The sequence below is a fragment of the Perognathus longimembris genome, chromosome 2 (assembly GCF_023159225.1).
Source record: "Perognathus longimembris pacificus isolate PPM17 chromosome 2, ASM2315922v1, whole genome shotgun sequence".
NCBI classification, from domain to species: domain Eukaryota; kingdom Metazoa; phylum Chordata; class Mammalia; order Rodentia; family Heteromyidae; genus Perognathus; species Perognathus longimembris.
The window spans coordinates 150,848,507-150,875,776 of NC_063162.1; the positions used below are offsets into that span (position 1 = coordinate 150,848,507).

The 27,270-nt window shown below is 57.8% G+C and overlaps 2 protein-coding genes across 5 annotated transcripts in view; both read right to left on the bottom strand.

Moving 5' to 3' along the window:
- Rheb (Ras homolog, mTORC1 binding) overlaps positions 1-1,717 on the bottom strand; it is a 37,000-nt gene extending 35,283 nt beyond the window's left edge. Inside the window, exon 1 of the mRNA XM_048340491.1 lies at positions 1,462-1,717. Coding sequence (XP_048196448.1) covers positions 1,462-1,513 — 52 coding nt within the window. The 5' untranslated portion in view covers positions 1,514-1,717. The remainder of the gene's footprint in view (positions 1-1,461) is intronic.
- A 15,371-nt stretch (positions 1,718-17,088) lies between these two features.
- Prkag2 (protein kinase AMP-activated non-catalytic subunit gamma 2) overlaps positions 17,089-27,270 on the bottom strand; it is a 152,368-nt gene continuing 142,186 nt past the window's right edge. For 3 of the 4 annotated variants that reach the window (XM_048340494.1, XM_048340493.1, XM_048340495.1), the window contains 5 exons: positions 24,808-24,973; positions 24,513-24,550; positions 23,690-23,836; positions 21,332-21,425; positions 17,089-18,395 (listed from right to left, as the gene is read on the bottom strand). In XM_048340494.1, coding sequence (XP_048196451.1) covers positions 18,364-18,395; positions 21,332-21,425; positions 23,690-23,836; positions 24,513-24,550; positions 24,808-24,973 — 477 coding nt within the window. In that variant the 3' untranslated portion in view covers positions 17,089-18,363. The remainder of the gene's footprint in view (positions 18,396-21,331; positions 21,426-23,689; positions 23,837-24,512; positions 24,551-24,807; positions 24,974-27,270) is intronic. The other variant, XM_048340496.1, reaches the window with a different exon arrangement.

The window sequence follows — 27,270 nt, forward strand, 5'->3', positions numbered from 1 at the left end:
ATGTGGAAAGTGGAGAAGCAACAGCGTAGTGCTTGAGGCCATCAATAAGGGTTAGATTGGGTTCCGTATTGGTGGGGAGGATGCACAGCTACTTTAAAGCCACGGCTGGGGGGCCCAGGCACCCCCACCCTTCCCCAGTTGGGACTTCTCCTTTGGCACTGCACTATACCCGACGCCTCTGGGCCGTGCTCCCCGGCTCGCTCGCCGCACTGGGGAGAGGGAGAGAAGGGAGAAGGATGAGTAAGCACGCCGGACCTGATCTTGGTCAAAGAGCACAGCCCCTGGCAAGGGCGGCGGAAAGTGGGGGGGGGGGGGGGCGGGGGGGTGAGCGAGCACCAGAGAAAGCGTAACGGAATCTCGTCCAATGGGAGGGAGGCGGCCCGTTAACAGGCTTCCCTCCGGCACCGTGCACCGGCGGCGGGCGCCGCAGTCCCCGGCCTCCCAGGCCCCCGCGTCCACCGCCCTCAAACCCCGCGGCCACCGGAGGGGGGGGGGGAGTCGAGAGAACCGTTCTGGGGGAGGCGGGGGGGTGAGGCAATCGCCTCCTAAACGCGGCGCGGAAAAAAGATGGAGACTTTCCCAGGCTCCTGTGGGTGGCAGACAATGAAGCCTCACCCAGAAAGCCCGGCGAAGTTCGGCCGGGGCTCCCCGCCCGGCACCGCCCCGACACCTCGTCCCCTTCCCGCTCCCACCGACGGCCAGGCGCAGCTCGACATGTATGTCAGCCATTTGGTGTGTGTGTGGGGGGGGGGGGTGTGTGGGGAGGGGAGACCCGGAACACCAGCCGACAAAAAGACTTCGGGGTTACTTTCCGCGGCCGGGGGACAATGCGCTGGCCTCATTTTCTCCTTGGCGAGGAAAAAAGAAAAAAAAATAGGACACCCGAGTTGGGGAAGGCGGGTCGGTCTCCGCGCCGACCCGGGCGGCCGGCGGTCACGCAGAGGCTTCCGAGCAGCCTGGGGGGCCGGGGGTGGGGGTGCCGGGTCGCTCCGGGGGGAAAGTTGCCCTCGGCAGTCAGCCGCACGCCCCCCCCCCGTTTCCTCTAAAAGGCTCCACTTCGCCAGACGGCCGGGAGCCCAGTGCCCCCCGTGGCCGGACCTCCCCCCCGGTGGACCCGGGAGGGGGCCGGGGCCGCCCGGTCCGCGGCGCCCAGGTGGGGGAGCGCGCGGCTCCCACCCCCGGGACCCCCCGCCCCCCGACACACACCCCCACCCCCACCCCGTGCCCGCCCCGGCCCGGGAAGGGCGCCCGGCATCCCGCACCCAGCGCGGCCGCCGCCCAGACCGCGCCGCCGCCTCCGCTCAAAATGGTGGTTACGAAACGCGCGGCGCCCGCCCGCCCGCCCGCCCGCCACATGGCCGCGCCGGCCCCAAACTTCGCCAGGCCCGGCCCGGCCCGGCCGCGTCCCGCCGCCCGCCGCGAGGGGCCCCCGGGCCGCGCGCCGCCGCCGCCGCCACTCACCCACAGACCGGTAGCCCAGGATGGCGATCTTCCGGGACTTGGACTGCGGCATCTCGGCGGCCTCGACCCCGGCCCAACCGCATCAACCGCGGCGGCGGCGGCGGCGGCTCCGGCTGCTGCTGCTGCGATCGGCGGCGGCCGCGCCGGGGGAGAGCGGCATACAGAGCGGGAGGCGGCGGGCGCGGCTGCCTCGGTCGTCCCCGCGTGCGCTCCCGCGTTCGCTCCCTCGCGCCCAACCGCCCGGAACCGACCGCGCGGCGGCGCCCCTCCCCCCACAACACGCCCACGTGACCGCGCGGGCGGCGCCCGCCCCCGGCCCGCGTCAGCGCCGCTCCGCCCGCCGCCGCCGCCGCCGCCGCCGCCGCCGCCGCCGCGGTCCCCCCCCCACCCGGGACGCGCACGTGGGGGCGTGAATGCGTGGGGGCGGGAGGGCGCGTCGGGACCACGTTTTACTTTAAAGGGAAATAAAAGGGACGCCCTGACGGCCCGGGATGAGCCACGGCCGAAACTCGCTGCGTCATGACCCGCCCACCTCCTTCCGCCGCTTTTTAATGACGACAACTCGCCTCGACCGCTGATTGGACGCCTCCCGCCTGCCCGCGCGATGACGCGACGGAAATTCCGTCTCCCATTGGGGGTGGCGAGGGGGCGGAGCCGGAGGCGGAGCTGCTCTCGCAGGAGCTAAAAATACTCGCGTCTGCGGTCGCACCTCCAGGTGCTGGCGACGTTTGAAAGCGGGGAGCTGGGCGCGGGTGGGAGCGACGGGCGGGGGGGGGCGGGAGGAGGGAGGAGAGCTGCCCCGTGATTGGCCGACGCGGCTGGCGGAGGGCGGGGCGGTGATTGGCGGACTGTGGAGCGCGGGGCGGGCGCGCGCCCCGGGAGCCCTTCCGAGGGAGGCGCGCGGTGCGTGGCGGCCGCGGGCTGGCCGCGGGCTGGCGGGCGCCTCTCCTCTCCTCCCGCGAATCGCCGTCCCGCCATATGTTCGCCTTGGTTAGTCTGGCCTCGATGTGGGTGGTGCCTGGGCGTCGTCACCCGTGGCTGGAGACCGTGGGGAGGACGGAGTTGCGGGCGGTGAAAATGTCAGCAGTGTCTTCGAGCAGCGCGGGTTTCCCCGGCTTCCCCGCGGGCCCCGGCGCGTCTCCCCCCTGACCCCGCGCGGGTGCGGCCGTCGGAGGGGAGGGGGCCCGCGGGAGGGCGGGGAGGGCTGGCCTGAGCCTGGCCGGGCCCCGGGGACGGGGGCGGCCTAGGTCCTGGGAGCCCCGCCGGAAGCCAGGCCGGAGGGAAGGAAGGTGCCGAGCCCCCTCCCCTCCACCCGGGCGCTCGTCCTTCCCGGGGCGATCTGACCTTGAGAGTGAGTGGTCAACAGACCAGACCCTAGCATCCCCGGAACCTGAGGCTCTGCGTGCCCGCCCGCCCTGCCGGCCCCCCACGAATACTGCCCCTGGGGAACCGGGGGGGGGGCGGGGGGCCGGGGAGCCCGGGGACACGCCCGCCCGGCGTCCGCCAGTGTGCAGTCAGTGGGTGGATGGAGGGCCTGGAGCACTGGGCCCAGGGCAGCCAGCCTCCACCTCGGCCCCCCCCCCCCACTAGACCTATGGAAGTTGCGAGCTTTATTGTGATGAAATCTGGCATCCTGATCTTTGATTTGTTCAAGTGTTTTGTTTACGTTGTAGGATACTGGGCCGGGCTTTCGCTTGGCTTCAGGCTTTGGCTTGCTTTTTCTCTCAGCGTTGGTGCTCTACCATTTGAGCCACATCTCCGTTTCCTTTTTTTTTTTTTTTTTTTTGCCAGTCCTGGGGCTTGAACCCGGCCTGGGCGCACTACTCCTGCGCTTCTTTTGCTCAAGCGAGCATAGCTCTCTACCACTTGAGCCACAGCGCGTCCCTTTCAGCCTTTTCTGTTTTTGTGGCACTGAGGAAGCCAGCCACCAGCCACATTCCCAGGCCCCCTCCCGTTCTAAATTCATTAGTTGGAAGTAGTCTTGGACTTTTTCTGCCTGGGCTGACTTCGAACCACAATCTTCAGATCTCAACCTCTTAAGTAGCTGTGATTATAGGCTGGGCCAGTGGTTCCTGTCTGTCTATCGTGGTGCTAGGGATGGTTGAACCTAGTGCCTTGCACACGCAGGGCAAGCCCTCCACCACTGAGCCCTAGCCCTATTGAATATACAATATTTGAACTTCAGGTCTTAAAATGGATCCTCTAGAGTGAGGGAAGGGGAGACTGTCCAGAAAGAAATGTACTCATTACCTGACTTATGAAACTGTAAACCCTCTGAACATTGACTCTATAATAACAGTTTTAAAAAATGTAATGGACTCTGAAAAATCCAGCAAGTTTACCCTGTGGGTTCCACCAGGACTTTTGAAGTGTTGGCTCTAAATTCTTTTGTCATTGTCATCATGGTCTCCTCCTCCTCCTCTTATTTATTTATTTATTTATTTATTTATTTATTTATTTATTTATTTTGGTCAGTCCTGGGCCTTGGACTCAGCACCTGAGCCCTGTCCCTGGCTTCTTCTCAAGGCTAGCACTCTGCCACTTGAGCCACAGCGCCCCAGCGGGCCGTTTTCCATATATGTGGTGCTGGGGAATTGAACCAAGAGCTTCATGTGTAGCGTGGCAAGCACTCTTGCCACTAGGCCATACTCCCAGCCCTCTTCTCTTTCTTCTGGGCTTGAACTCTTGGGGGCCTGAGCACTGTTTCTGAGCTTCTTTTTGCTCAAGGCTAGGGCTCTACCACTTGAGCCACAGCACCACTTCCAGCTTTTTCTGTGTATGTGGTACCAAGGAATCAAACCCAGGGTTTTGTCCATGCTAGGCAAGCGCTCTACCACTAGGCCAAACTCCAAGCCCGGCTCTAAATTCTTTAGTGGCAAAGCGCTTGCCTGGCAAGTGTAACATACTGGGTTCCATCCCCCGTACCAAAAAAGGAAAGACCAAAATGATAATAATAAAGTTTTTTTTAAATTTTTTTTGGCCTTGGACTCAGGGCCTGAGCACTGTCCCTGGCTTCTTTTGCTCAAGGCTAGCACTCTGCCACTTGAGTCACAGCGCCACTTCTGGCCATTTTCTATCTATGTGGTGCTGGGGAATTGAACCCAGGGCCTCATGTATACGGGGCAAGCACTCTTGCCACTAGGCCATATCCCCAGCCCAATAATAAAGTTTTTAAAAGCCAAACAAATTGATTAGTGTGTGCTACTATTTATTTTTATTTTTTACTCTATTTTCGTTGCCAGTCCTGGGGCTTGGATTCAGGGCCTGGGCTCTACTGCTGAGTTTCTTTTGCCCAATGTTAGTGCTCTTATCAATTTGAGCCACCCTTCTACTTCGGCTTTTTTGGTAGTTTAGTGGAGATAAGAGTCACACAGATTTTTCTTGCCCAGGCTGGCTTTGAACCCAAATCCTCACATCTCAACCTAGGTAGCTAGGATTACAGAAAGGAGTGCCCAGCCCCATTTCTTTCTTTTTTTATTAAGAAGGGATGGAAGTTGGGCACAGGTGGCTCAAACCTGTAATCCTAGTTATTCAGAAGACTGAGATCTGAAGATCGCAGTTCAAAGCTAGCCGGGGTGGGAAAGTCTGTGAGACTCTTATCTCCTATTAAATAACCACCAGAAAACTGTAAGTGGAGCTGTGGCTCCAAGTGGTAGAACACTAGCCTTGAGTGAAAAAGCTCGGTGACAGCGCCCAGGCCCTGAGTTCATGCTCCAAGACTGACAACAAAAAGGAGGTGGGTGAGCTGGAACACGGATCAGTGGTAGAATGTTGATGTAGCATCCATAAGGCCCTGGACTCGATTCAACAGCAACATACATGCACACAAACCATTAGAATAAGCCAGAGTAGAAGTAGTATGCACGATAAAGTTGTGTGTATTGAATGTATCTGTAGCTACACTATATATGTAGTTTACTGAGATCCATTGAAATACATTTCTTACTGTGAGTTGCCTCACAATTTTGAACACTACCCTAGCCTGGAAATCTTAGTAATCCCAGTTGACAAGTACAGTTGTAAAGAACAAATTCATTCACAAATGTTCTACTTGCTCTCAGCCCCAAGGATTTAGAAGATCCTTTTTAGTCTGGAGTAGGGGAGAATTTGGTTTAAGACATGATTCCAGTTCCCTAAAATAATAGGGATTGATGATATGAATTCACATGAAAGTACTTGACTACCACCAGCTAGGAATAGGATGGGAAGAAATAGATTCAATTTTGTTTACGGCTGTGCCGGTTGCATTCTTTTATGAAGACTAGGGAGGTCTCAAACCTGCAGTGAGTAGGCTCCCCACAGTTTGTAGTTCAGGACTGCTGTCTTTATGACCCCGGAACCTTACCTCTTCTCTGTGTGCTCTTCCACTCTGTTCCTTCTCCCTTGTTGCTCAGAACTTGCATTTCCTTGATTTGAGTTTTTCTGGTTTCTGTCTTACTGGTTTCTGCACTCCCCTTTTATCAGTTTCTAGATCTTATCTAGTTTGAGTTAAATTTGCCTTCCTTTTCCCCTTAGGTAGAAGCTGAGCTTATTGATCTCAGGCCTTTCTACTTTACAGTATGCGCACTTAGTGCTAGAAACTCCTGAATATTGCTGTGGTGGCATCTCACAAATCTGGATACATTGTTTACTTTTCATTCAGTTTAAAATACATTCTAGGGCTGGGAATAGGCCTAGTGGCAAGAGAGCTTGCCTCGTATACATGAAGCCCTGGGTTCGATTCTCCAGCACCACATATCTAGAAAACGGCCAGAAGGGGCGCTGTGGCTCAAGTGGCAGAGTGCTAGCCTTGAACAAAAAGGAAGCCAGGGACAGTGCTCAGACCGAGTCCAAGCCCCAGGACTGGCCAAAATAAATAAATAAATAAAAATAAAATACATTCTAATTTCTCTTTTTACTTTTTTTGACCCATGGCTTGTTTAGAAGTGTTATTACTTTGCATTTAGGTCCCCTATATGTATGGGGGTTTTGTCTTATTTTCTCTTCAATTCAGTGTTAGTTTATGAGTACAATACATCTTGATTAATGTCACCCACCCATTGTTCTTTGTTCTCCCCACCTCTTCCAACACCACTCATCCCGTGAATTATCCTTAGTATTAAGGATACACACACACACACGCACGCACGTAGCCATTGAAATGAAATCTTGAAATAAATGTGGGCTAAAGAGTAGACATGGCAGGGATTTTATTGGGCCTGGGATGGGGGCATTTTTACTTGAGATATATTTGCAGATTTCTGTTTGAAATCCAAATAGAGATGCTTAATACACAATCAAATATTTAAGTCAGAAATTCAGAAGAGAGATCTGGCTAGAGAAATAGAGTACTTTTGGGAATTGCCAGCAATTCCACCAGTAGATCAGATTATTCCCAGCCAGGGCTGGGAATATGGCCTAGTGGTAGAGTGCTTGCCTTGCATACCTGAAGCCCTGGGTTCGATTCCTCAAACACCACCTACATAGAAAAAGCCGGAAGTGGCGCTGTGGCTCAAGTGGCAGAGTGCTAGCCTTGAGCAAAAAGAAGCTCAGAGACAGGGCTCAGACCCTGAGTTCAAGCCCCAGGACTGGCCAAAAAGAGAGAGAGAGAGAGAGAACAGGATCACCGAGGGAGAAAGTGTAATGAGAAGAGCTCTGAGTCAGGCCTTGTGGCTCACACCTGTCATCCTAGCTACTCAAAGGGCTGAGGGCTGAGGATTCGGGCTCAAAGCCAGCTTAAGTGGGCAAGTCTATGAAACTCTCATTTCCAATTAACCAGCAAAAAACTGGATGTGGAGCTGTGGCTCAAATGGTAGAATACTAGCCCTGAACAAGAAAGCTCAGGGGACAGGACCCGGGCCCTGAGTTCAAACCCCAGTAGAAGCTCAAGGAAGAAACAGAGAAAAGGAAGGAGAAGAGCAGCAGCGCTAAGAGGCAAGGACAGCGGTGGCCCCCGGAGGCCTGGGGAAAGGACGCTCTGCAGAGGCGGACTCCGCCCAGGGAGTTTGCTGCTCAGAGCCCTGGAGGTGGCCCCGTCGGAGGTACACCCTGAGCTCCAATCTGTGAAGGTGGCTTCCTTCCTTCCGGTGGAGTCACCAGAAATACTGCAGGCACAGACAGAATTGGCAAGCCTCATGTAGTTCTTCCTCTCATGAAATTGTCGTTAAAGCTCTGCTCTTTATGAAGAAAAAAACGGGCGTGGGGACAGGGAAGGAGTGTCCTGGAAATAAACAAGGATAGTGCTTTTAGAATAAGGGGTGAGCACCTGTGTCAAAGGCTGTTGACAGGTCAAATAAAACAGCCGAGAGCCGGGCATCAGTGGCTCATGCCTGCCGTCCTAGCTACTCAGGAGGCTGAGATCTGAGGATCTGGGCTCGTCGCCAACCCTGGGCAAGAAAGTCCTGGAGACTCCTATCTCCATTTAACAACTAGAAAACTGGAAGTGGAGCTGTGGCCCAAAGTGGTAGAGCAGTAGCCTTTTGAGCAAAAAAGCTCAGGGACAGCGCCCAGGCCCTGAGTTCAAGTTCCACAACCAACAGCCTCCCCCCCCCCCCCCCCACACACACTCAAAAAAAGATTGAGAAAAGGACAGTGGATTTAGCAATGCCAGAAAGCCTGGCAGGGCCCCAGGAAGGAATGACGGGCCATCCACACAGCTGCCTTTCGTGGATGTTTCGTCGTAAAGGAGAGAACAACGAGGGACAGCTGGAGTGAGAGGCAGCCGGGGAAACCGGCTTTCAAAGCTAGCATGTTTGACATAGGATGGTTTGAGGGAAGTTCTCAGGAACCAAGTCATTGGGTTCGAATTTACCCATATGTCGTATTTTCCATTGTGACATTCCCCAGTGAGTCCAGACACAGATTTGCACCATTTTTATAGGTAGAAAGAGGAGAATGGCCCTTGAACTGTCCTGAAGTCTTATTTTATTTAGGGGGAGGAAGGTGGTACTGGGGCTTGAATTCAGGGCCTGGGCACTGTCCCTTAGCTTTTTTACTCTACTACGTGAGACATACCTCTACTTTCAGCTTTTTGGTAGTTAATTGGAGATAAGATTCTTATGGACTTTCCTGCCCAGGCTGGCTTTGAACTGGATCCTTAGATCTCAGTTTCCTGAGTAGCTAGGACTACAAGCATGAGCCACCGGTGCCTGACCCAGACTATCTATCTTGTGCTTTATTTGCAAAAAATTAAAAGTGTTAGAAAGTATAATTTTTACTATCAGTCTTGATTTCTATTTTACAATAAGCTTAGTATTTTTTTGGTGGGTTTTTTTTTTGCCAGTCCTGGGGCTTGAACTCAGGGCCTGAGCACTGTCCCTGGATTCTTTTTGCTCAAGGCTAGCACTCTGCCACTTGAGCCACAGCGCCACTTCCAGCCTTTTCTATATACGTGGTGCTGTGGAATCGAACCCAGGGCTTGATGTATATGAGATGAGCACTTTATCACTAGGCCGTATTCCCAGCCCCGCTTACTAGTTTTTTGAAGAGTATCCTGCAGACTTGAATAATTTTTCACCTGCACTGTCAAGGAACTGCAGGATTCGAAACTGGTAAACTAATAACCCAGGTAATTGTTATCCTCAGAAGAAATAACCAGACCTTAGTGTAAGCAACTTCATCGATAGAAGTAACAAAGTTGCACCTTAACTTTCTGTAGAGTTGGATGATCCTATCATTTGGACTGAGTTTTGGAGTAACTGTGTCCATACTCAGAAGTTGCAGCCCACCTCCAGGGCGCGGGCCTTCCATTGGGTGGGGAAAGGGGATTCAGTCGCTCGGGTGGGGCTGCAGGAAAATGGTGGGCGCCCTTATTCGAGGCCGGAGTGCCGTCCTGCCCGCTTCCTCCCAGGCTGCATATAAAGAGGACTCGGCCATCTACCACCTAGAAGAGCCCTCGCCACAGCTCACCGCCGGTCTCTAGGTTGCTATTGTTTAGAAGCTGTCCCGGCCACGGTACTTTGTTATCGTCGTCCAAGTGGGTGGGGACAGTCTTCAGCGCGGACTTGCGGTCCTTGGCAGCGCTGGTCCTGCGAGTACCGGAGACGATGCTTCTGAAGTCGCTCCACCATTGGAGGCACCGAGCCCAGCCTGCCCTCCTGTGCCCACCGCTCCACGATCCCGAGGCCCGGCAGACCGACAAGTGGTCATCTAGCCCTGGGAAATACAGCAAGTGTGTGGGGGGGGGGGGGGGGAGGTAGCAGCTTGGAGACTGACATGGAAACTGGGGAAGATAGCACCCTCTCTTTTGAACTTGACCCCCCCCTCTCTCTGTCTCTCTGTCTCTCTCTCTCTCTCAGTGCCAGTCCTGGGGCTTGAACTCAGGGAGGCCTGAGCGGTGTCTGTGAGCTTTTGTGTTCAAGGCTAGCATGCTACCATTTGAGCCACAGCTCTACTTCTGTTTTTTTTTTTTTTTTTTTTTTTTGGTAGTTAATTGGACACCAGAGTCTCACAGACTTTCTTGCCTCGGCTGGCTTTGAACCATGATCCTCAGATCTAAGCCTCCCACGTAGTTGGGATGACAGGTGTGAGCTGGTGCCCAGTTGGCCTCTACCTTGTAAGAGCAGGTGTGTCGTGCACTAGGAAGGAGACCTCCGCTTGGTGACCCAGAGCCCATGTCACTGCCATTACCTAATTTGCCCCAAGGACAAGACACTATTTTTTTTTTTTTGGCCAGTCCTGGGCCTTGGACTCAGGGCCTGAGCACTGTCCCTGGCTTCTTTCTTCCCGCTCAAGGCTAGCACTCTGCCACCTGAGCCACAGCGCCCCTTCTGGCCGTTTTCCATATATGTGGTGCTGGGGAATCGAACCGAGAGCTTTATGTGTAGGAGGCAAGCACTCTTGCCACTAGGCCATATTCCCAGCCCGACACCACACTATTGTCTTAGATTCTCACACTATGGAAAGACGGCTCTATTATTATGAAAAATGAAAAGTTGACTGGCGGGCTGGGGATATGGCCTAGTGGCAAGAGTGCTTGCCTCGTATACATGAGGCCCTGGGTTCGATTCCCCAGCACCACCTATACAGAAAACGGCCGGAAGCGGCGCTGTGGCTCAAGTGGCAGAGTGCTAGCCTTGAGCAAAAAGAAGCCAGGGACAGTGCTCAGGCCCTGAGTCCAAGGCCCACGACTGGTCAAAAAAAAAAGTTGACTGGCATTCTAGTTTTACCTCATTTCAGGCTTCTTGGCAAAGCAATGACTTCAGTTTAGAAAGATTGCTTGGGCTCCAAGTCCTAACCATCCTTTTCTAATTTGTCTACTCTTGGACGAGATACCTCATTTTTCGGTGTCTCTAGAACATTCCACACATCCCCCCCACCCACATTCTGTGGCCTTGGGTCTCCTCTCTCCGGGGATTGGGTGGCTACCAACCTCTGAGCCGCAGCTGAGCGGAAGCTTCTCTTCGGCTTTGCCTGCAGGTCATGGGCTCCCTTCCCCTTGGTTCTTTCCTAACAGGAGTTCCTTGCTTCATCCTGGTTCTTTAATGTGGTTTTTGCTAAAGGTTTTCGCTCCAAGGAAAAGACCAATTTTCTTTTGATTGTGATGGCAGAAAGATGAGTGACTTCAGTCTCTTGAAATTAAAGCAAACACCACGAACACGGAAGGAGGATCCAACGCTCCGAGTGGGAAGCGGTTCCACGAGGCTGGCTTTTCGTCGCGTGACCTTCAAGGAGGTAGTGGGAAGAAGACCACTGAAGCCAGGAGCTGGAAGCAGAGGAGGAAGCGCCCGAGGGATGCTGCCCCGGGCAAGAAGGGGGGGAGGGGGGCAGCTGGAGGCTGGAGGAGGCCCCGCTGCGGCCCAGGCTAGCCAGGTGCCTCTTGTCCCCATCGCAGCCCACGTCAGCAGTGACCACGGCCAGGGACAAGCAGGGAACTGGCACAACAGCCTATGGATAGTTCAAAAATGATGAAGAACGCGGAACCAGGCGGTGATGGCTCACACCTCCAATCCTAGCTCCTCAGGCTGAGATCTGAGGGTCACAGGTCAAAGCAGGAAAGTCCGTGAGACTCTCTTCTTCTTCTTCTATTATTGTTGTTGTTGTTGTTTGCTAGTCCTGGGTCTTGAACTCAGGGCCTGAGCACTGTCCCTGGCTTCTCTTTGCTCAAGGCTAGCACTCTGCCACTTGAGCCACAGCGCCACTTCCTGCTTTTTCTACATATGTGGTGCTGGCAATCGAACCCAGGGTTTTCACGTATATGAGGCGAGCGCTCTACCACTAGGCCACATTCCCAGCCCAAGTCCATGAGACGCTCATCTCCAGTGAACATAAAAGCTAAAGGACAATGCCCAGGCCCTGAGTTCAAACCCCAGAAGTGGCACAAAATAGTGAAAATAGGCAAGATTTGAGCCAAAGAACGAGCCTGTTCATGCCACCAAAAGAACACTGTCCTCAGCACTGGAGAGCACACGCTTGCACGCAGATCTAAAAAATGTTTGCGCACTGACCGCGGGCTGGGCCACGCCGCAGCTCTCAACCCAGCTTCGAGAATCTCCCATCTCCCACTTCCTTCCACCCGCACGCAACTGAGTCAGAAACCAGTCACAAAAACATAGCACACCCCATTCTTCTGCAAGACGTGAAGCGTGCTACTAAATACTTCAGAAGTCAAAAAGAAACCACCAAGGAAATGGAAAATCCTTCCACCTGAATGATGATGAGAAGGCTTCAGCTAGGCACCGGGGGGGGGGGGGGGGGGGAGGCCGGGCCTCCGGTGCCCCTAACGGCAGCGGCAAAGGGCTGGCTGCTCGGGTCGGTGGTGACCCCTTTCACAAGCTAGGACAGGATCAGCGAACCCCAGGAAAGCCAGAAGGAAGGGACGAGAAGGAGCTAGAAAGGAAGCACGGCATTATTACTGCGGTTGCTGCTGTGGTTGCTGCTTTGACGTAGGGTCCCCCCCGTGTAGCTCCCTGCACACTTGCCGTCCGTCCCCTGCCTCAGCTTCCCCGGTGCCCGGATTCAGGCGCGTGCCCCATGCCTGCCCCATTAAGGTCGAGAAGACGGAACGTGGGTTCCGGATGGGGCTAAGGCCCCGTGCACGTCAGCCTCTGGCTGGGCGGCAGGTTTGGGGGCGCTCCCGGTCCACGTTGAGCGAGGCAGGTGTGCAGATGCAGGAGGAGCATCCCCGAGAGCGGACGCGGCCGGGCCGACCCCCACCTGACCGCTTTCTTCCCTCGTCTCCGGGCGCCACCCCGCTCTGCATCGCGCCCCACCGCGTGCACAGCTTTGCACTGGGCTCAGAGGGCTGGGGTTGGAGAAGAGCAGGAGCAGGTGTGCGCCCAGGGCCACCTTTCCCCCTGCAATCACTATTTGCGTGTGCGTGTGCACAAGGTGGTAGGGCTTGAACTCAGAGCCTGGGCGCGGCCTCGAGCTGCCTTTCCTCAAGGCTGGCCCTCCGTCGTTCGAGTCACGGCACCACTCTTCCTTAGCAGTTGCTTGGAGAGTCGAGTCTCGTGGGCTTTCCCGCCCCGGCCGCCTCTGAGCCTCAGATCTCCACTCCTGAGTGGCCGGGACTGCAGGCGTGAGCCCCGGAGCCCGGCCAGGAGCGCGGTGCGGGGCAGGAGCGCGAGGCTGCCGGCAGGCGCCGGGGAGGGGGCCGTGGCCTGCGGGCACACTCCCCACGCTCCCAGACTGTAATCTGAGTTTCCCACACAGAAGAAAGGCGCATTCTTTTGCCAAGACAATTTGTACACAGAAGAAAGAACGCTCTGTCCCCCGCGGAAGGAGAGTCCACGCTTCCCGAGAACGCCCTCAGCCCGGCGCGCTGGGGTCACCCCGTCCTGGCACCGCAGAGCTACGGGGGGGCGGGGGCAAGGCACCCACGTGCTGCTACCTGGCATTGAGGGGGACAGCAGCCCAGGGTGGTTTTTGAGGGCTGCCTTTCTCATCATGGCAGCACAGCCTCATTTTCTTTTCTTTACTTTATTGTTATAAAGGTGATGGGCACGGGGGTTACAGTTTCATAACTCATTTCCTTTATTAAAATCCTGAAGCTGCCATCCCGTGATGCCTTGCAAATTTGCATTCCTCATCTCCCTTTGACCCATCCCTTCCCTTCCCTTCCCTTCCCTTCCCTTCCCTTCCCTTCCCTTCCCTTCCCTTCCCTTCCCTTCCCTTCCCTTCCCTTTATTTTGTGCTGGTCACGGGGCTTGAACTCAGGACCCGGGCGCTGCCCCTCAGCTCAAGGCTGGTGCTCTACCATTCAAGTCACAGCTCCGCTTCTGGCTTTTTGGTGGTTAATTGGTGATTTTTTTGGGCAGTCCTGGAGCTTGAACTCAAGGCCTGGACGCTGTCCCCGAATTTCTTTTACTCAAGGCCAGCACTTGAGCCCCAGCGCCCCTTCCTGCTTTGCTCTGTGTCGGTGGTACTGAGGAATCGAACCCAGGGCCTCCCGCGCGCTAGCTAGGCCGGCACTCCACCCCTCGGCCACATTCCCAGCCCTTTGGGGGTCACCGGGGAATAAGACCCTCCCGGACGTCCCTGCCCGCCCGGCCTTCACGTTGGGGTCCTCAAATCTCAGCCCCCCAGCTCCTACTTCTCAGTTAGGAAAGTCGACGTTGCCCTCGCCTCATGGGAGGAAAGGAGCGGAGGGGGCAGAGGGGGCGGGGGGGAGTGGGGGGGCGGGGGGGCTGGCACAGGGCGTCACTCCCTCGGTCACCACGCGTGGGGGCTTGGCGTGTCTGCGACGTCCCCGCCTGGCCCCTCGTGACACGCGTGTGGCGAGCCCGCCGAACGCCCTCACCCCGACTCACCCCCAGAGCCCGGGGGGGGGGGGAAGCGGGGCCCCGGCCCGAGCTCGGCAGCCCGCCCTGGCCCCTAGCGCTGGGGCTCCGAGAACCCGGCCCGCGCCAACGCTGCCGTGACCCCGAAACCCACCGCGCGCCAGCCTCGCTCTGAGACCTGAGGATGGAGGATCGAAGCCAGCCGGGGCAGGAGAGTCAGTGACACTCGCATCTCCCCAAGGAGCCACCGAAGGCTGACGGCGCAGCCGCGACTCAAGGCGGGAGAGGGCTCACCGTGCACGCAAACGCTCACTGCAGGGCTGGGAAGGTGGCCTAGGGGTAGAGTGCTCACCAGCACGCAGGAAGCCCTGGGTTCGATTCCCCAGCACCACATACACAGAAAAAGCCGGAAGTGGCGCTGTGGCTCAAGTGGCAGAGTGCTAGCCTTGAGCAAAAGGAAACCAGGGACAGTGCTCAGGCCCTGAGTTCAAGGCCCAGGACTGGCAGAAAACAAAACCCCTCAGTGCCAGCTCCAGGCGCTGAGGACCAGCACAGCTGGTGAGCCCCCCCCCGTCCCCCCTCCCCGGCTCCTGGGTTATTTCTGAATGCAGCTCAGCTTGGCTTGGACTGCGATCCACCTATTGGTGACTTCTTTTCATAGCTAGGATGGGAAGTGAATGCCGTGGGATCCAGCTGTGAAGTTTATTCAAAGGCTGCCGTGGATCCTCCCCATCTCAGCCTCCCGGGTCACCAGGATTACAGGTGGGCGCCACGCCACCGGCCGCCGGCCTCAGCAGCCCCTCTTAGAAACCGCCGGGAGAGAGGCGGGCTCCGCCGCAGTCCAGGGCGGCTGCAAAGCCGAGGTGCCAGCTGCATTCACCACCGCTCCTCGCTCCCCACGGGGGGGGGGGGGGCTGAGCTGCCTTCACCGCCCTCCTCCCTCCCCTCGCGGGGGACCGCAGCGCCTCCTCCCGGGGTGTCAACGGCTCCAGAGCAGCGGAACAATGTCCTTAGGCGCTTGGCTTCATTAGGATTTCCGCTTAAAGCTGCAGTGCAGGGAAGAGAACTGGAGATGGGGAGGAAAGCCTTTGGAGGCTGATTTTTGTTTGTTTCGGGGTGGATTTGTTTTAGGATAGCAGGATAAGGCAGGAAGAAACGGAAAAAGAGAAACATTTCCTATGCCACAATGGGCATTAAAGACTCCTCAAGAAACCATATATATATATATACTTGAGACAGGAGCTTGGCATAACAGCTCAAGCTGGCCTTGAACCCACTGTTCAGCTTAGGCTGGCCTCACGCTGAGGATCCCCCTGCCCCCGCCTCGGCGGGCTGGGATTGCAGGCGTGTGTCATGCTATCCGGCTTGTGCCGTTTCAAAGGCGCGGACGAGGGGCCAGGGAGAGGGAGGGGCGGCGCGAGGCTGGTTAAACGCGTCTAGAGAGGGTCAGACTCCAGGAAGAGGGATGGAAGCCACGAGCAAGGCAACAGGGCTGCCCTCTGCTGGGCGGGGCGGGGCGGGGGGGGGGAACAGGACGCGGGGGAAGCTGACCACGTGTCCTTCCTGACACCAGGCCCCCCCCCGCCCCGGCTCTTCGTGCGGGCTGGGGGAGCACCCGGCATTACGGGGAGCACTGGCGCGGGAGCTGGCGGCCCTGGGGGAAGGGGAAGCGAGGCCACGCCGGCCGCGTCCCGTCGGCCACTTCATCCCCACCTGACAGCTGTCCCCGCGCCCCACCACCCTCCCACCGTGTTCTCATCGGTGCCCACCATGGCGGCGTCAGGAGCCCGAAGGTCAGGCCATGTGGACGGGGCGGGGGGGGCACTTCCCGTGACCCTGTCCCGTGACCTGACCCCGCTTAGGCCCAGGCCAGCTCAGGTGCGCGGCGCCACGCCATGTCTGCGTGCGGGAGTGCTCCAGCCCCCTCCTCCTCCGGCTGCGGGCGCTTTCCTGAGCGCTCAGCGGGCTCGCGGGCTGCTCTGCGTCCTCGCCCGCTGACGCTGTTAGGAAAACGGGGTGGGGGGCGCTCACAGGGCAGACGCGCGAGGGACCGGCGGCCAGGCCGCGCTGCGCTGCCAGCCACCCGAGGCGCCAGCCCCGGCCCCGGAAGAGTCCACGGGTAAAGCCGCTCCCTCGCATGGAGCAGCCCACAGCAGCAGAGCTCCTCCCTCCCCGGTGTGAGGCCCGTGCTCCCCGCAGCTCCTCCCTCCCCGGTGTGAGGGCCGTGCTCCCCGCAGCTCCTCCCTCCCCGGTGGGTGTGAGGGCCGTGCTCCCCGCAGCTCCTCCCTCCCGTATGAGGGCCGTGCTCCCCGCAGACAGGAGGCCTTCCAGCTCCAGGACGTCTGGGGTGTGTTTGGTGGTAAGAGCGGCGATCAGCGGAGTCAACTCCATCACCACCCGCTCTCGGATGGGGCCTGGAAGGCCGCGCCTCCGCCTCCCACTTCTGGAGCCCCCACGTCTGCTGGGCCCGGGTGTGAGCCGGCTAGGCCGAGGCCCTCCCGCCGGAGACCCTCCTCCCCGGGCCGCGGCCGCCATGCGTGCGCACTGTTGGTTGAGGAGAGACACACACACGCACACACACACACACACACGCACGCGCGCGCGGTACTGGGGCTCGACACTTGGTACCGGGCGCTGTCCCTGAGCTCTCCTGCTCAAGGCTGGCGCTCCGCCACTCGAGCCTCAGCTCAGCTTCCGGCTTCTTGGTGGTTCACTGGAACGAAGGCTGGCTTTGAACCGCGATCCTCACATCCTAACCTTCTGAGGGGCGCGGATGACAAGCGTGAGCCCCTGGCTTCATTGTTGTTGTTTGGGGAGAAATCTAAGTACACGTATGACTGAGTGTGGACACGCTGAAACACGGCATCTTAAAGAACTCCTTTAACACACTGGTAGGTAGCAGGATTTATTTTAATTTTCAATCTGAAAAAAATCCAAAAAAAAAAATCCCCCCCCAACAAACCCCCAAACTTCTCATATATGTGTGTATATATACATATATACACACACATACATACATATATATATACAGTGTCCACATTTTCAGAGCACTTACATTAGAAAACATCATTTTGCTTCAAATGTGACAATACCGTATGTGCCACAATAAAATTTACAATCTCAGCAGTCGTACAGACATCATGATTTAACAGTTCAATACACAAGAAAAAAAAATAGTTCTCTTCCTGGCGCTTGGCTGCCCCGGCCCCGCTCCCCGCCGGCCCCGCGGTGGCTGTTCCACGCGTGGAACCCCCTCCAGGGACGAAGGGCAATGATGACGCTGGCCGTGTCAAAACAACCAAGACTCGATTAGCTGATGCGGGGACGTTGACCCAAAAGAGGTGTAAAAAAAAAAAAAAAAAAAAAGGCATGAATGTAAAAAATAAAGCTGTTGAAAAGTCAGCTTTGTTGATGACGAAGCTCATTTCAACGTGAATGTCATCGCTGCAGGTGTTTTTCTGTGTGTGTGAGTGCCGGGATGGGGGCTTGAACCCAGGGCCTGAGCGCTGTCCCTGAGCTTTTTTGCTCAAGGCTGGTGCTCTACTACGTGAAGCACAGCTCTAAGCCTGGCTTCTTGGCTGCTCATTGGAGATAAGAGTATCATGGACTTCCACGCCCGGGCTGGCTTCCCACTGTGATTCTCCCTCCTATCCCAGCTCCCCCCGTGGCTGGGATTACAGGCGTGCGCCCCCGGCGTGGGGCTCATTGACGCGTTGAAGGGACTGTTCCTATGCAGACGGCAACTGGTCGACCAGCCTGGTGAGACCGAGCCGGCCGGCTCGGTGCACGCGTGGAGCCCGGAAGCGCGCGCCGGGGTGCAGGGGGCGACGGGAGGGCGTATTGCTGTGTCCCAACGTAAGGCACTGTGATGTGAACATGCCCTGCGCTCGTGAGGCCCCATCGCCTTTCCACACCAGGGGGTTCTTTGAAATGAAAAATAATAAGGACTTGAGGACACAGTGCGCTTTAATGACATACAGGATTTGAACCCCACTCGAGGGTCGGGAACGGTCTTGCCAGCCTGAGCACACGAGCTCGTTCTCGTCAGGCTGACGCCCGGGAGAAAGCAAGCCCCTCGCTGAGCCCCGCTGCTGCGTCCTCAGCCATTGGACTCTCGTCTCGTGCAGCCGGTGCTCGCGAGGCCAAGCGTGGCCCCGACGTGGGCTCGAGCTCTCCCGAGGGCGGGCGGGCGGGCGCGCGCTTCTCATTCGGTCTCTGGCTCCGTCTGCTTGGCACCTGGAGGCACGCGGGAAATCGGGGTTCAGGGCTATTCTGCCAGCAGGGCTCTCCGCTCCAGCAGTTCCTCCCCGCGCCCCGGGGGGCTCGAGAGGGAGCCACGAGGGGGGCTCCGTGCCCACTCCGCCCCCGCGACCCACGCGCAGTTCTCAAGCCGCGGCGCGGCAGCTCCTGTGGCGCTCCAGCGACTGGGGGGCAACGGCTGGGGCAGCGGGGTTCCAGGCGGGCCGTTCCTCGACGCCCGTCTGGGCACCGGGATGTGTGCCTGTCGGCCCGGGGGCGGGGGGGAGGGCGGGGGGGGGCTGGAGATTCCACCTCAACCCCTGCCACCCCAGAGGAAGCGTACCACAGGAGGCCTGAGGCTCCAGCGCCCAGTGACGCGCGCAGCAGCGCGCTGACGCAAGCACGCAGCAGCGCGCTGACGCAAGCGCGCACCCTGCTACCGAGGACGCCGCACGCCGCACGCGCGGCCCAGCGAGGGGGCCCAGGGCGGCGCCCTGCACACTCAAGACCACGCGAGCGAGCACGGCGCGTGGGGGCCAGCGAGCGTCCGGGGGCGTCCCCGCCCGGCGGGTGGGGAACGGCGCTTCCCCACGCGGTTCCCCGCGCGCTCACGGGACACGCGTGTGTGGGTGCGTGCGTGTGTGGGTGCGCGCGTGCGCGCGCGTGCCCCGGTGCTGGGTGGGGCTGGCACTCAGGGTCCTGGGTTCTCGCCTGCTCTTTCACTGCTGGCGGCAACGCTACCGCTTGAGAGCCCAGCCCAGCCCGTCTACGCCGGGGGCCGGCTAATGGGACAGAAGCCGCGCTAGGATTTGCCCGCCTGGGCTGGCCTCGAACCTCTGGCCTCTGCCTCCCAACCCGGGACCCGGCGCGACCCGCCGTCTGCACTTGCCCAGCCGACCGCAGGCAGCGCCTTCCCGGGACCCCGGCGGCTGCATGTGCGGCTTCTCCCCTAAGGAACGAGCGCAGGCTCCCCGAGTTCTACTCCAACCCAAACACCACCCCGTCTTTCAGGCAGGGTTTCCATGGTAACCTACATCCCAATTCCAACTGTGAAACTAATTGCTTCACTGTGCTTACAGGGGTGGGAGGTGTGAGAACGACTGACAACTTTTCCGTGTGTGCCTTGAACTCAAGACTCTGCGCTGTGTGTGCGTGCACGCGCGTGCGAGCCGGTCCTGGGGCTTGAACTCAGGGCCCGGTGCTGTCCCTGAGCTTGCTTGCTCAAGGCTGGTGCTCTACCACTTGAGCCACAGTGCTAGTTCCAGGTTTTTTTTTTTGGTACTTAAGTGGAGATCAGAGTCTCCCCGACTTTCCTGGCCAGACCGGCTTCGAGCTGCGGTGCTCAGATCGGATCCCCCTGAATGGCCAGGATTACAGGCGTGAGCCACCGGTGCCGGCCCGACTCACACCTTCCGACCTAGGGAGTCTACATGGGAACGCACGTTCTCCCCGCCGGCGGTGGGGACTGGGATGGCAGTGTGTGGCGCTCAGGGTCTTGGCAAAGGGAGGGAGGGAGGGAGGGAGGGAGGGAGGGAGGCTGCCGCTGCGCTGGACTCGGCGGGCCTCGCGCCCGGGCGCAGGGCCCTTTCCTGAGCGTGTCCGGCCTTCATCCGCGGGGCGCGCTACAGTCTGCCAGCACAGAGATGCACAGTGCCTCAGCCTGACTTCCGACCTGCTTCTAAGGAAAGCCTGCACCGCCGGCAGCGAGTCTGCTCACTTTCAGTGATGCACAGTATCCCACAGAAGAAATGGAGACCGATTTACACTTCCTTTTTCAGAGATACCTGGGTTATTTCCAAGTTTCAGGCACTACAGATACTTCAGCGAACAACCGCACCTTCCCCTTCCTTCCTGGTGGCGCATGATCTACGACCAGCGAGGACCAGCTCGCTCCGGCCACAAGCCTGCCCAGCCCGGCCCAGGCTAGGAGGCGGGGGCGTGGGGCGAGTACAGCAGGAAGGAGGGGAGCCCGGTGGTTTTAACGCCTAGTCTGCCATCTACGTGTGAGGCACCTGAAAATCACTAACTCTCCCGTCCAAAGCTCAGCTGGCGGCTCGCACCTGTCATCCTAACCACCCAGGAGGCTGAGATCTGAGGATCAGGGTTCGAAGCCAACCTGAGTAGAGGCCAAGTCCGCGAGACTCATTTCCAATTAACTACTAAAAAGCTGCAACTGGAGCTGTGGTTCAACTGGCAGAGCGCCGACCTTGAGTGAAAAAGGCCCAGGGAGAGAGCGAGGCCCCGAGTTCAAGCCCTGGGCTGGCATAAAGCCCCGTCTTTGCTCTGAATATTTTCTACTTTCCAACTTTCTCCAGCTTTTGAGGCTGGGTGCTGGCGGCTCACGCCTGTCGTCTTAGCCACTCAAGAGGCTGAGAGCTGAACATGGCAGCTGGAAGCCAGCCGGGGAAGTCTGTGAGACTCTCATCTCCAATTAGCTACCAAAAAATCCAAGCAGCTGGGCCTGGTGGCTCACGCCTACAATCCTAGCTACTGAGGAGGCCGAGAGCTGGGGATCACAGTTCAAAGCCAGCCTACACTAGTAGTCTTGAGCTGAAGAGCGCAGGTTCAGTGCCTAGGTCCAGAGTTCAAGCCCTAGAACTGACAAAAAAAAAAAAAAAAGAGAAAAAAAGAAACAAATCCAGAAGTAGAGCTATGGTTCAAGTGGTAAAGAGCCCAGAGCCCTGGGTTCAAGCCCCAGGAGAGGTACAAAACAACAACAAAATCCTCCAACAAAACAAATAACCAAGTAGAGCATTTCACCTTGGAAACCGCAAAGGAAAGGAAAATGGTTTACACGCAGCAGTGTACGGGACGCACCGCAGAGGCGGGGGGGGGGGGTGTAGATTTCAGTGCTGTACTAACGGGACTTGCCTCCCACTCATCCTAGAGCGCCCCCCCCCCCCGCCCCAAGGTTGGGAAACGGGCACCATTACCTGCTGGCGTGAGGATGAGGGCCTGCAGAATGTCAGACAGGGAGATGATCCCCACGATGCTATCTGCCTCACTGACCACCACCAGCCGGTGCACCTGCGCGGAAGAGAGGCGGGCCCGCGTGAGCGCTCGGTCAGGGCGCTGCCGAGGTGCCGCGGGCCGCAGAGCCCGGGCCCCCAACCCCAACGCGGACAGCGCTCTGGCTTCGCCCGCTCCGAGAAAAGTGAGCTACGGCTGGCTGAGTTTTCAGATTTCAAAACATCCACGGGTGAAAGATAAAACCCAGCGCAGCCCAGCCCAGCACGAGCCTGTGGTACTAGCCATCGGGAGGTCAGGGAGACTGGGGTTCGAGGTTAGCCCCCACACACAAGTTGCCAAGGCCTCCTTCCCCCCAATAGCTTGTCATGGAGCGATGAGCCTGTCACCCCAGCTAGGCGGAGGCTGAGGTGGGGAGCACTGTGACTCCAGGCCCCTCACCCCAGCTAGGCGGAGGCTGAGGTGGGGAGCACTATGACTCCAGGCCCCTCACCCCAGCTAGGCCAGTAAGTGACGTATGCGACCCTGTCAGGAAGCGAACGATGGCTGCCTGTCAGAGGCTGAACCCCACCAGGGTCTTTGCTCCTTGGTGTGTAGGTCTCTATTTCGATCAGCGAAGCACCATTATGGATTTATATGTACTATTACAATCGGTGTGCTGAAAGGCAGAGAATAGCAACTTCCACCCCAAGAACAGCGCCCAATTGGGGGAGGGGAGCGTGGAAAAAGAACGGCAAATACAACAGATGATAGAGAGAGGGAGACAGACAGGAGTAGGAGGAGGAAGAAGACACAAGTAAGTGCGTGACTGTGTTTAATCTGCAGTACTGGAGAGAACAGAAGGGTGGGGGGAGGGGGAGACTGGGTGCATGAATTCCACGGGCTACACAATGACCCCCTATTTCCTACAGGGGGGTTCGCGAAGCGAGCCTGAGAACCCCAGGAACAGCAGAGATGGAGGGGGGCTGAGGCCCAGGGACCAGGCCCCCCTCCCCCACCCATCGACCACTACCCATCTCAACTGGAAGAGAGATTGACTGGGGGTGAGAAAATAGGACACATTTTTACAGAAATGGTTTTTCTGACTTATTATTCATTTTGTTAAGATGTTATGCCTTTTCACTTGGAGTTCCCAGATACTCATGGAACTTAAACAGTTCTTGGGGCTGGGAATGTGGCCTAGTGGTAGAGTGCTCGCCTCGTATACACGAGGCCCTGGGTTCGATTCCCCAGTACCACATATACAGAAAACGGCCAGAAGTGGCGCTGTGGCTCAAGTGGCAGAGTGCTAGCCTTGAGCAAAAAGGAAGCCAGGGACAGTGCTCAGGCCCTGAGTCCAAGGCCCAGGACTGGCAAAAAAAAAAAAAAAAGAGTATGTTCTGTCTAACCCAGATGCCCCAATGCAGATGAAAGGATCAGAAAAATGTGGCACCTTTACACAATGGAATTTTACAGAGTCATGAGAAAGGATAAAACAGCGGCATTCACGGGGAAATGGATGGAAGGAACTAGAAGAAACCATGCTGAGCGAGGTGAGCCGAGCTCAGAGAGACACTCGGCGCGTGCGCTCCGAGAGGCGGAGCTTACACTTCAAACACGACGACGAGAGAGGACCAAGCAAACGGGACGCACGGCACCCACACGCGGGGAGGCCACGGGGGACGGCGAGGGGGGCAGGACCCAACTGTACCCCAGTCCAGTGCCTCTCCCTAGGTCCATACGATAAAATACAGACTGACAAGAAACAAGACAGGACACAAAGGACCTGTGCTTGTCTCAGCGGTTCTAGGTGACTCTACTCTTCACCTCCACGGTGGTGGAATCGCGTGCGCATCTGAGGGGAGCTGGAGGGGGCACAGGATGGGTGGAAGGCAGGTGGAAATGTGCAGCAGGGGCCCGCGGGCCGCTCTGGACACGGAGGGATGTGGGCAGAGACGGGAGGGAGGGAAGGAGGGAGGAGGGAACAGCCGATACCAGGCAAAAGGAGAGGAACGTACTCATCATCACCCAGTGTACGTGAAGGGAGCCCTGCTGTCTCACCTCTAAGACAATAAAAAGCAAATTAATGATAAAAACAGAAGAGCATGTCTTTCTTTCCCACTGTGCATGTGTCTCACCTGCATTTTCCATTCCACTGTGTGATCCGGACTCAACTCAGCCCGAGGTGATCTCACTCCACAACCCTTTAAGATACTGCGAGGGCCGCGGGGTCCCTCTGCGTGGCTCCGACCCCAAGGCGGGGGCCCCCCTCCCCTGGGGGTCCGGGGGGGTGCGTACGGCATGGGCGAGGCGGGTGGGCAGGGGCCCGGGGCCTCGGGTCTCACCTCGGCTCTGACTATTCTGTCCACGATGGTCTCCAGCGTCTCCAGCTTACTGCACTTGACGACCCCTTCGAAGTACTGCGACCGGTGCAGCAGAGCCTGCGTCACGGTCACGTCTAGGTTGTTGTACGTCTTCTCAGCAGCGAGGTTCTGTAATGGGGACACAGCGCCTCACTGCTCCACCTCAACGAGCGTGCCGGACGCGGCTCGACCGGCAGAACACGCTCACGGGAGCTCGGGCCCCGACGTTCTCTTCCTGGCTGGCGTTAGGTCCCCGATCACGGCTCGGGACTTCCTGCCCCGCAGCACTGACCACTGACAGGGCTCGGAGGCCCCGGCACGTGGGTCCCCCTCAGCCAAGAGTCTACGGAACATAGTTCCTTGGTGGTGGTGTTCATGTTAAGAGTCAAGACAGCTCCCGAAGAGAATGTAACAGCGCATCTCTTCCCTTCCCAGGAAGCAGCGTACGGCTGTCTAGGGATGGGCGGGGGAAAAGCGACCCCACGAGCACATGTAGCAGCCATGCTGAATCTAGCGGCTTGCAATCAGGGACTCACGCGGGACTTCATCTCTACAACCCCCCAGCGGCAGCAAGACACGCCTGACAAAGGGCCACGGCACGGCGGCCACGGGCCACGGGGGCCAAAGCACTGGAACACTAGTGTACACTCAGATGTAATCTGTAGCTCCACGCACGACTGTGAATAGTCTAAATTCTCTAAGAGTTCATGGAGAAGGCGGCAGCAGTGCACCAGAACCCCCACACAAATGGACAGGTGTAAAATGCACTCTAAGCGGCACGTTAACAAAAATCAAAAGTACTTACAATTACGTCGAATTTGGAATAAATATCTACAACTTTTCCTGAAAATGAAAACAGACGTAAGAACAACATTTTAGGAATGAAAAAAAGCAACTCACTTAAAATCAGTCTTAAGTGCAGAACGACTGGGGACTAAGCGGTAACTAATTAAATGAGCGTATCTGTCCCGTCTCAAGGGGGTTTATAATGGAGGCTCTCTAGGACTGAAGTCTGCCCAGAGGGGGGAGGGGAGGGGGAGGGGGAGGAGGGAGGGGAGGAGGGAACGGCACCCTCAGCTCGGTGGGGAGCGCACACACACCTGACTCGTCCACCACGGGCAGGGCCGATATCCGTCTCTCCACAAAGATGTTCAGGGCCTTGATGATGGGCGTGTCCGGGTGGATGAAGGCGATGTTGTGGTACGTGCCGATGCCGAGCTCCTCCAGGTTCTGCTTCATGAAGGCGGGCTTTGGCATGTCGGACATCTGAGCGGGGAGAGAAGCGTGCAGCTGCAGCCTCGGCAAACCCTCGACGGCTCAAAGGTCCAGAATGCAGCAAAAAACAAACAGCCCTGTCTGTGTCCAGCCAATTGCACAGAACAATCACCTCTTGCTCCACCAGTCTGCACGTCCATGCCTTTCCCCAGGAAACTGCTCGGGGCTCTCACATTTTAACGGTGCAGCCGCCTTTGCCTGTCTCTTCCCTCACTGGACGGCAGGGAGGGGGGCACACTCGTTCTGTCTGGGCGAAGGAAACCTCTCGCTTTAATTATTCACCCAAGACCGGAGGTGCTGCCGTCACCAAGAGACCCTTAGGAAGAACCACTCGACCCCAGACCCGAGGCGCCCGACGGGCCCGGCCTCCCCAGGCTCATCTGAATCCCACCCCCCACCACCCCCGATTCTCCTTAGAGGCTCCCAATGCCGCCTCCCAGGAGCAACGAACAAGGCTGCCGGACGCCATGGAAAGAACCTTCACACACTGACTCCGCTGCTCTACAGGAGGAGGGCGAAGCCAGAGGGAGGCGCGGGGCTACGGGCTCCACTACAACCAAACCAACTACGCTTTCAAAGCTCCACCTTTATAAGGGGCACAGTCGATTCCATCCTCCTGGTGTACCTTATAATTATCAGGAAAAGATGAACAATTAGGAGAAACAAAACGTTCAAGGCAAAGAGTTCATCAATATTCAAATCATGAGAATCCTAGAAATTTAGAGAAAAAAAAAAAGAAAAAATAAAGCCCTATTAGGTCGTCTAATCCACTGCCAGCCCAGGCCGCGTCCGGCTCCACGCGGCTCCACGCGCGGCCGCACTCCACCACCTCTCCGCGCGCCGGGGGGGAGGGCGGTGAGCTCATCCGGTCCCATCCGGGCCCTCAAGCTGCCTCATTTAAGCTGGATATTTTTATCTGAGAATGTGGAGCTGAATATTCTAGCAGCCTCACTCTCTCTCCTCACACGGGCCCACGTGGAAGGCAGTGCTGGGCAGCAGCGGCGCTCTGGCTTTTTATAGACGGGAGGCTCAGGAGGACGCCACCCTGCCCGGCCGCCGTGGGGGCTGGTGAGGCGGGGCCCGGCGGCGATGGGGTCTGGGCTTGGGAGTCAGGGTACAGTTTGGTGGCTGGCTCTACCGCCCCCCGCCCCCCCGCACCCAGTCACCCTGGCAAGGGGCTAGTGGGATGGCGTGCCTGACGGGACGAGGCCACACGCAGACCAGCAGCACTCCTGGGCATTGCTGTCCACATGGAGACTGATGAGCTGAGCTCTCAGCCCGACCCACGGGGGGGGGGGGGGGGGCCGGGACCCACGGTGGGGGGGGGGCGGGACCGGGGTGCCTCGCTCTCCCAGGCCACTGTCCTGTTCCCGTGAGGCCTCAGCAGCCGAGCCGCCACGTTCCTAGATAACCCACCGTCCACTCCCCCTTCCTGGATGCTTGCTGTCAGCCTGGGGCTGAATTCGGGGCCTCGCAGCTTGCTACAGGCAGGCAACCCCCCACTGAAGCCACACCCCTACCGTGTTGGCCTCAGTTCTTTTTTGGACAGGGTCTCAAGCTTTTGCCGGGGACCTTGGTTCTCCCAAGTGGTCCTTCTATCTCCGCCTCCCACCCAGACACTCAGCACCACTTCTGCGTTCCCAGTGGCTTATTGGAGCCAAGAGTCTCACGGGGACCAGACCGCTCTGCCCTGCTCTGCCCAGGCTGGCTTTGAACTGCCATCCTCAGATCTCAGCCTCCTGAGTAGCTAGGATGATAGGTGTGAGCCAGAACATTAAAAAAAAAAATTGTTCTTTTCCTCTCTACCTATCTCTTAACAGCCAGTGCTGCTTACACATGCAGACTCGTCTCTCAACCATCAGACGCTCCGTGTTTTTGCAGCAAGGGTCCTCCTGCACATTAAGCTAGCACGCCGTGATCTAATCCTCTATTACACAACTATGATTATGCTAGTTCTCCACGAGCAGCTGCAGCGTGGAAAGCCGGAAAGCTACCTCGACGTGGACTCTACCTACTACCACCTCTGAAAACAGGGCTTTCACTCCAAATAGCCTCTCGTGAACCACCAGTGCCGCCATGTGTCTACCTGACTGAGGACCCCCAAGCTGACCCGCACGGGCCATGAAGGGGAACCCAAAGCCCCCGGCACGCCCCGTTCCTTCAGAACCTCTTTAAGGCTCCGGGTTTGGGATGATTCGGAAGCGGCTCCCGGCAGAGGTGGTTGAGAAAGCCCATAGACAACGCATGGCGTTCCCTTGCAAACATTTACTAAAACCATGACAGCAAAA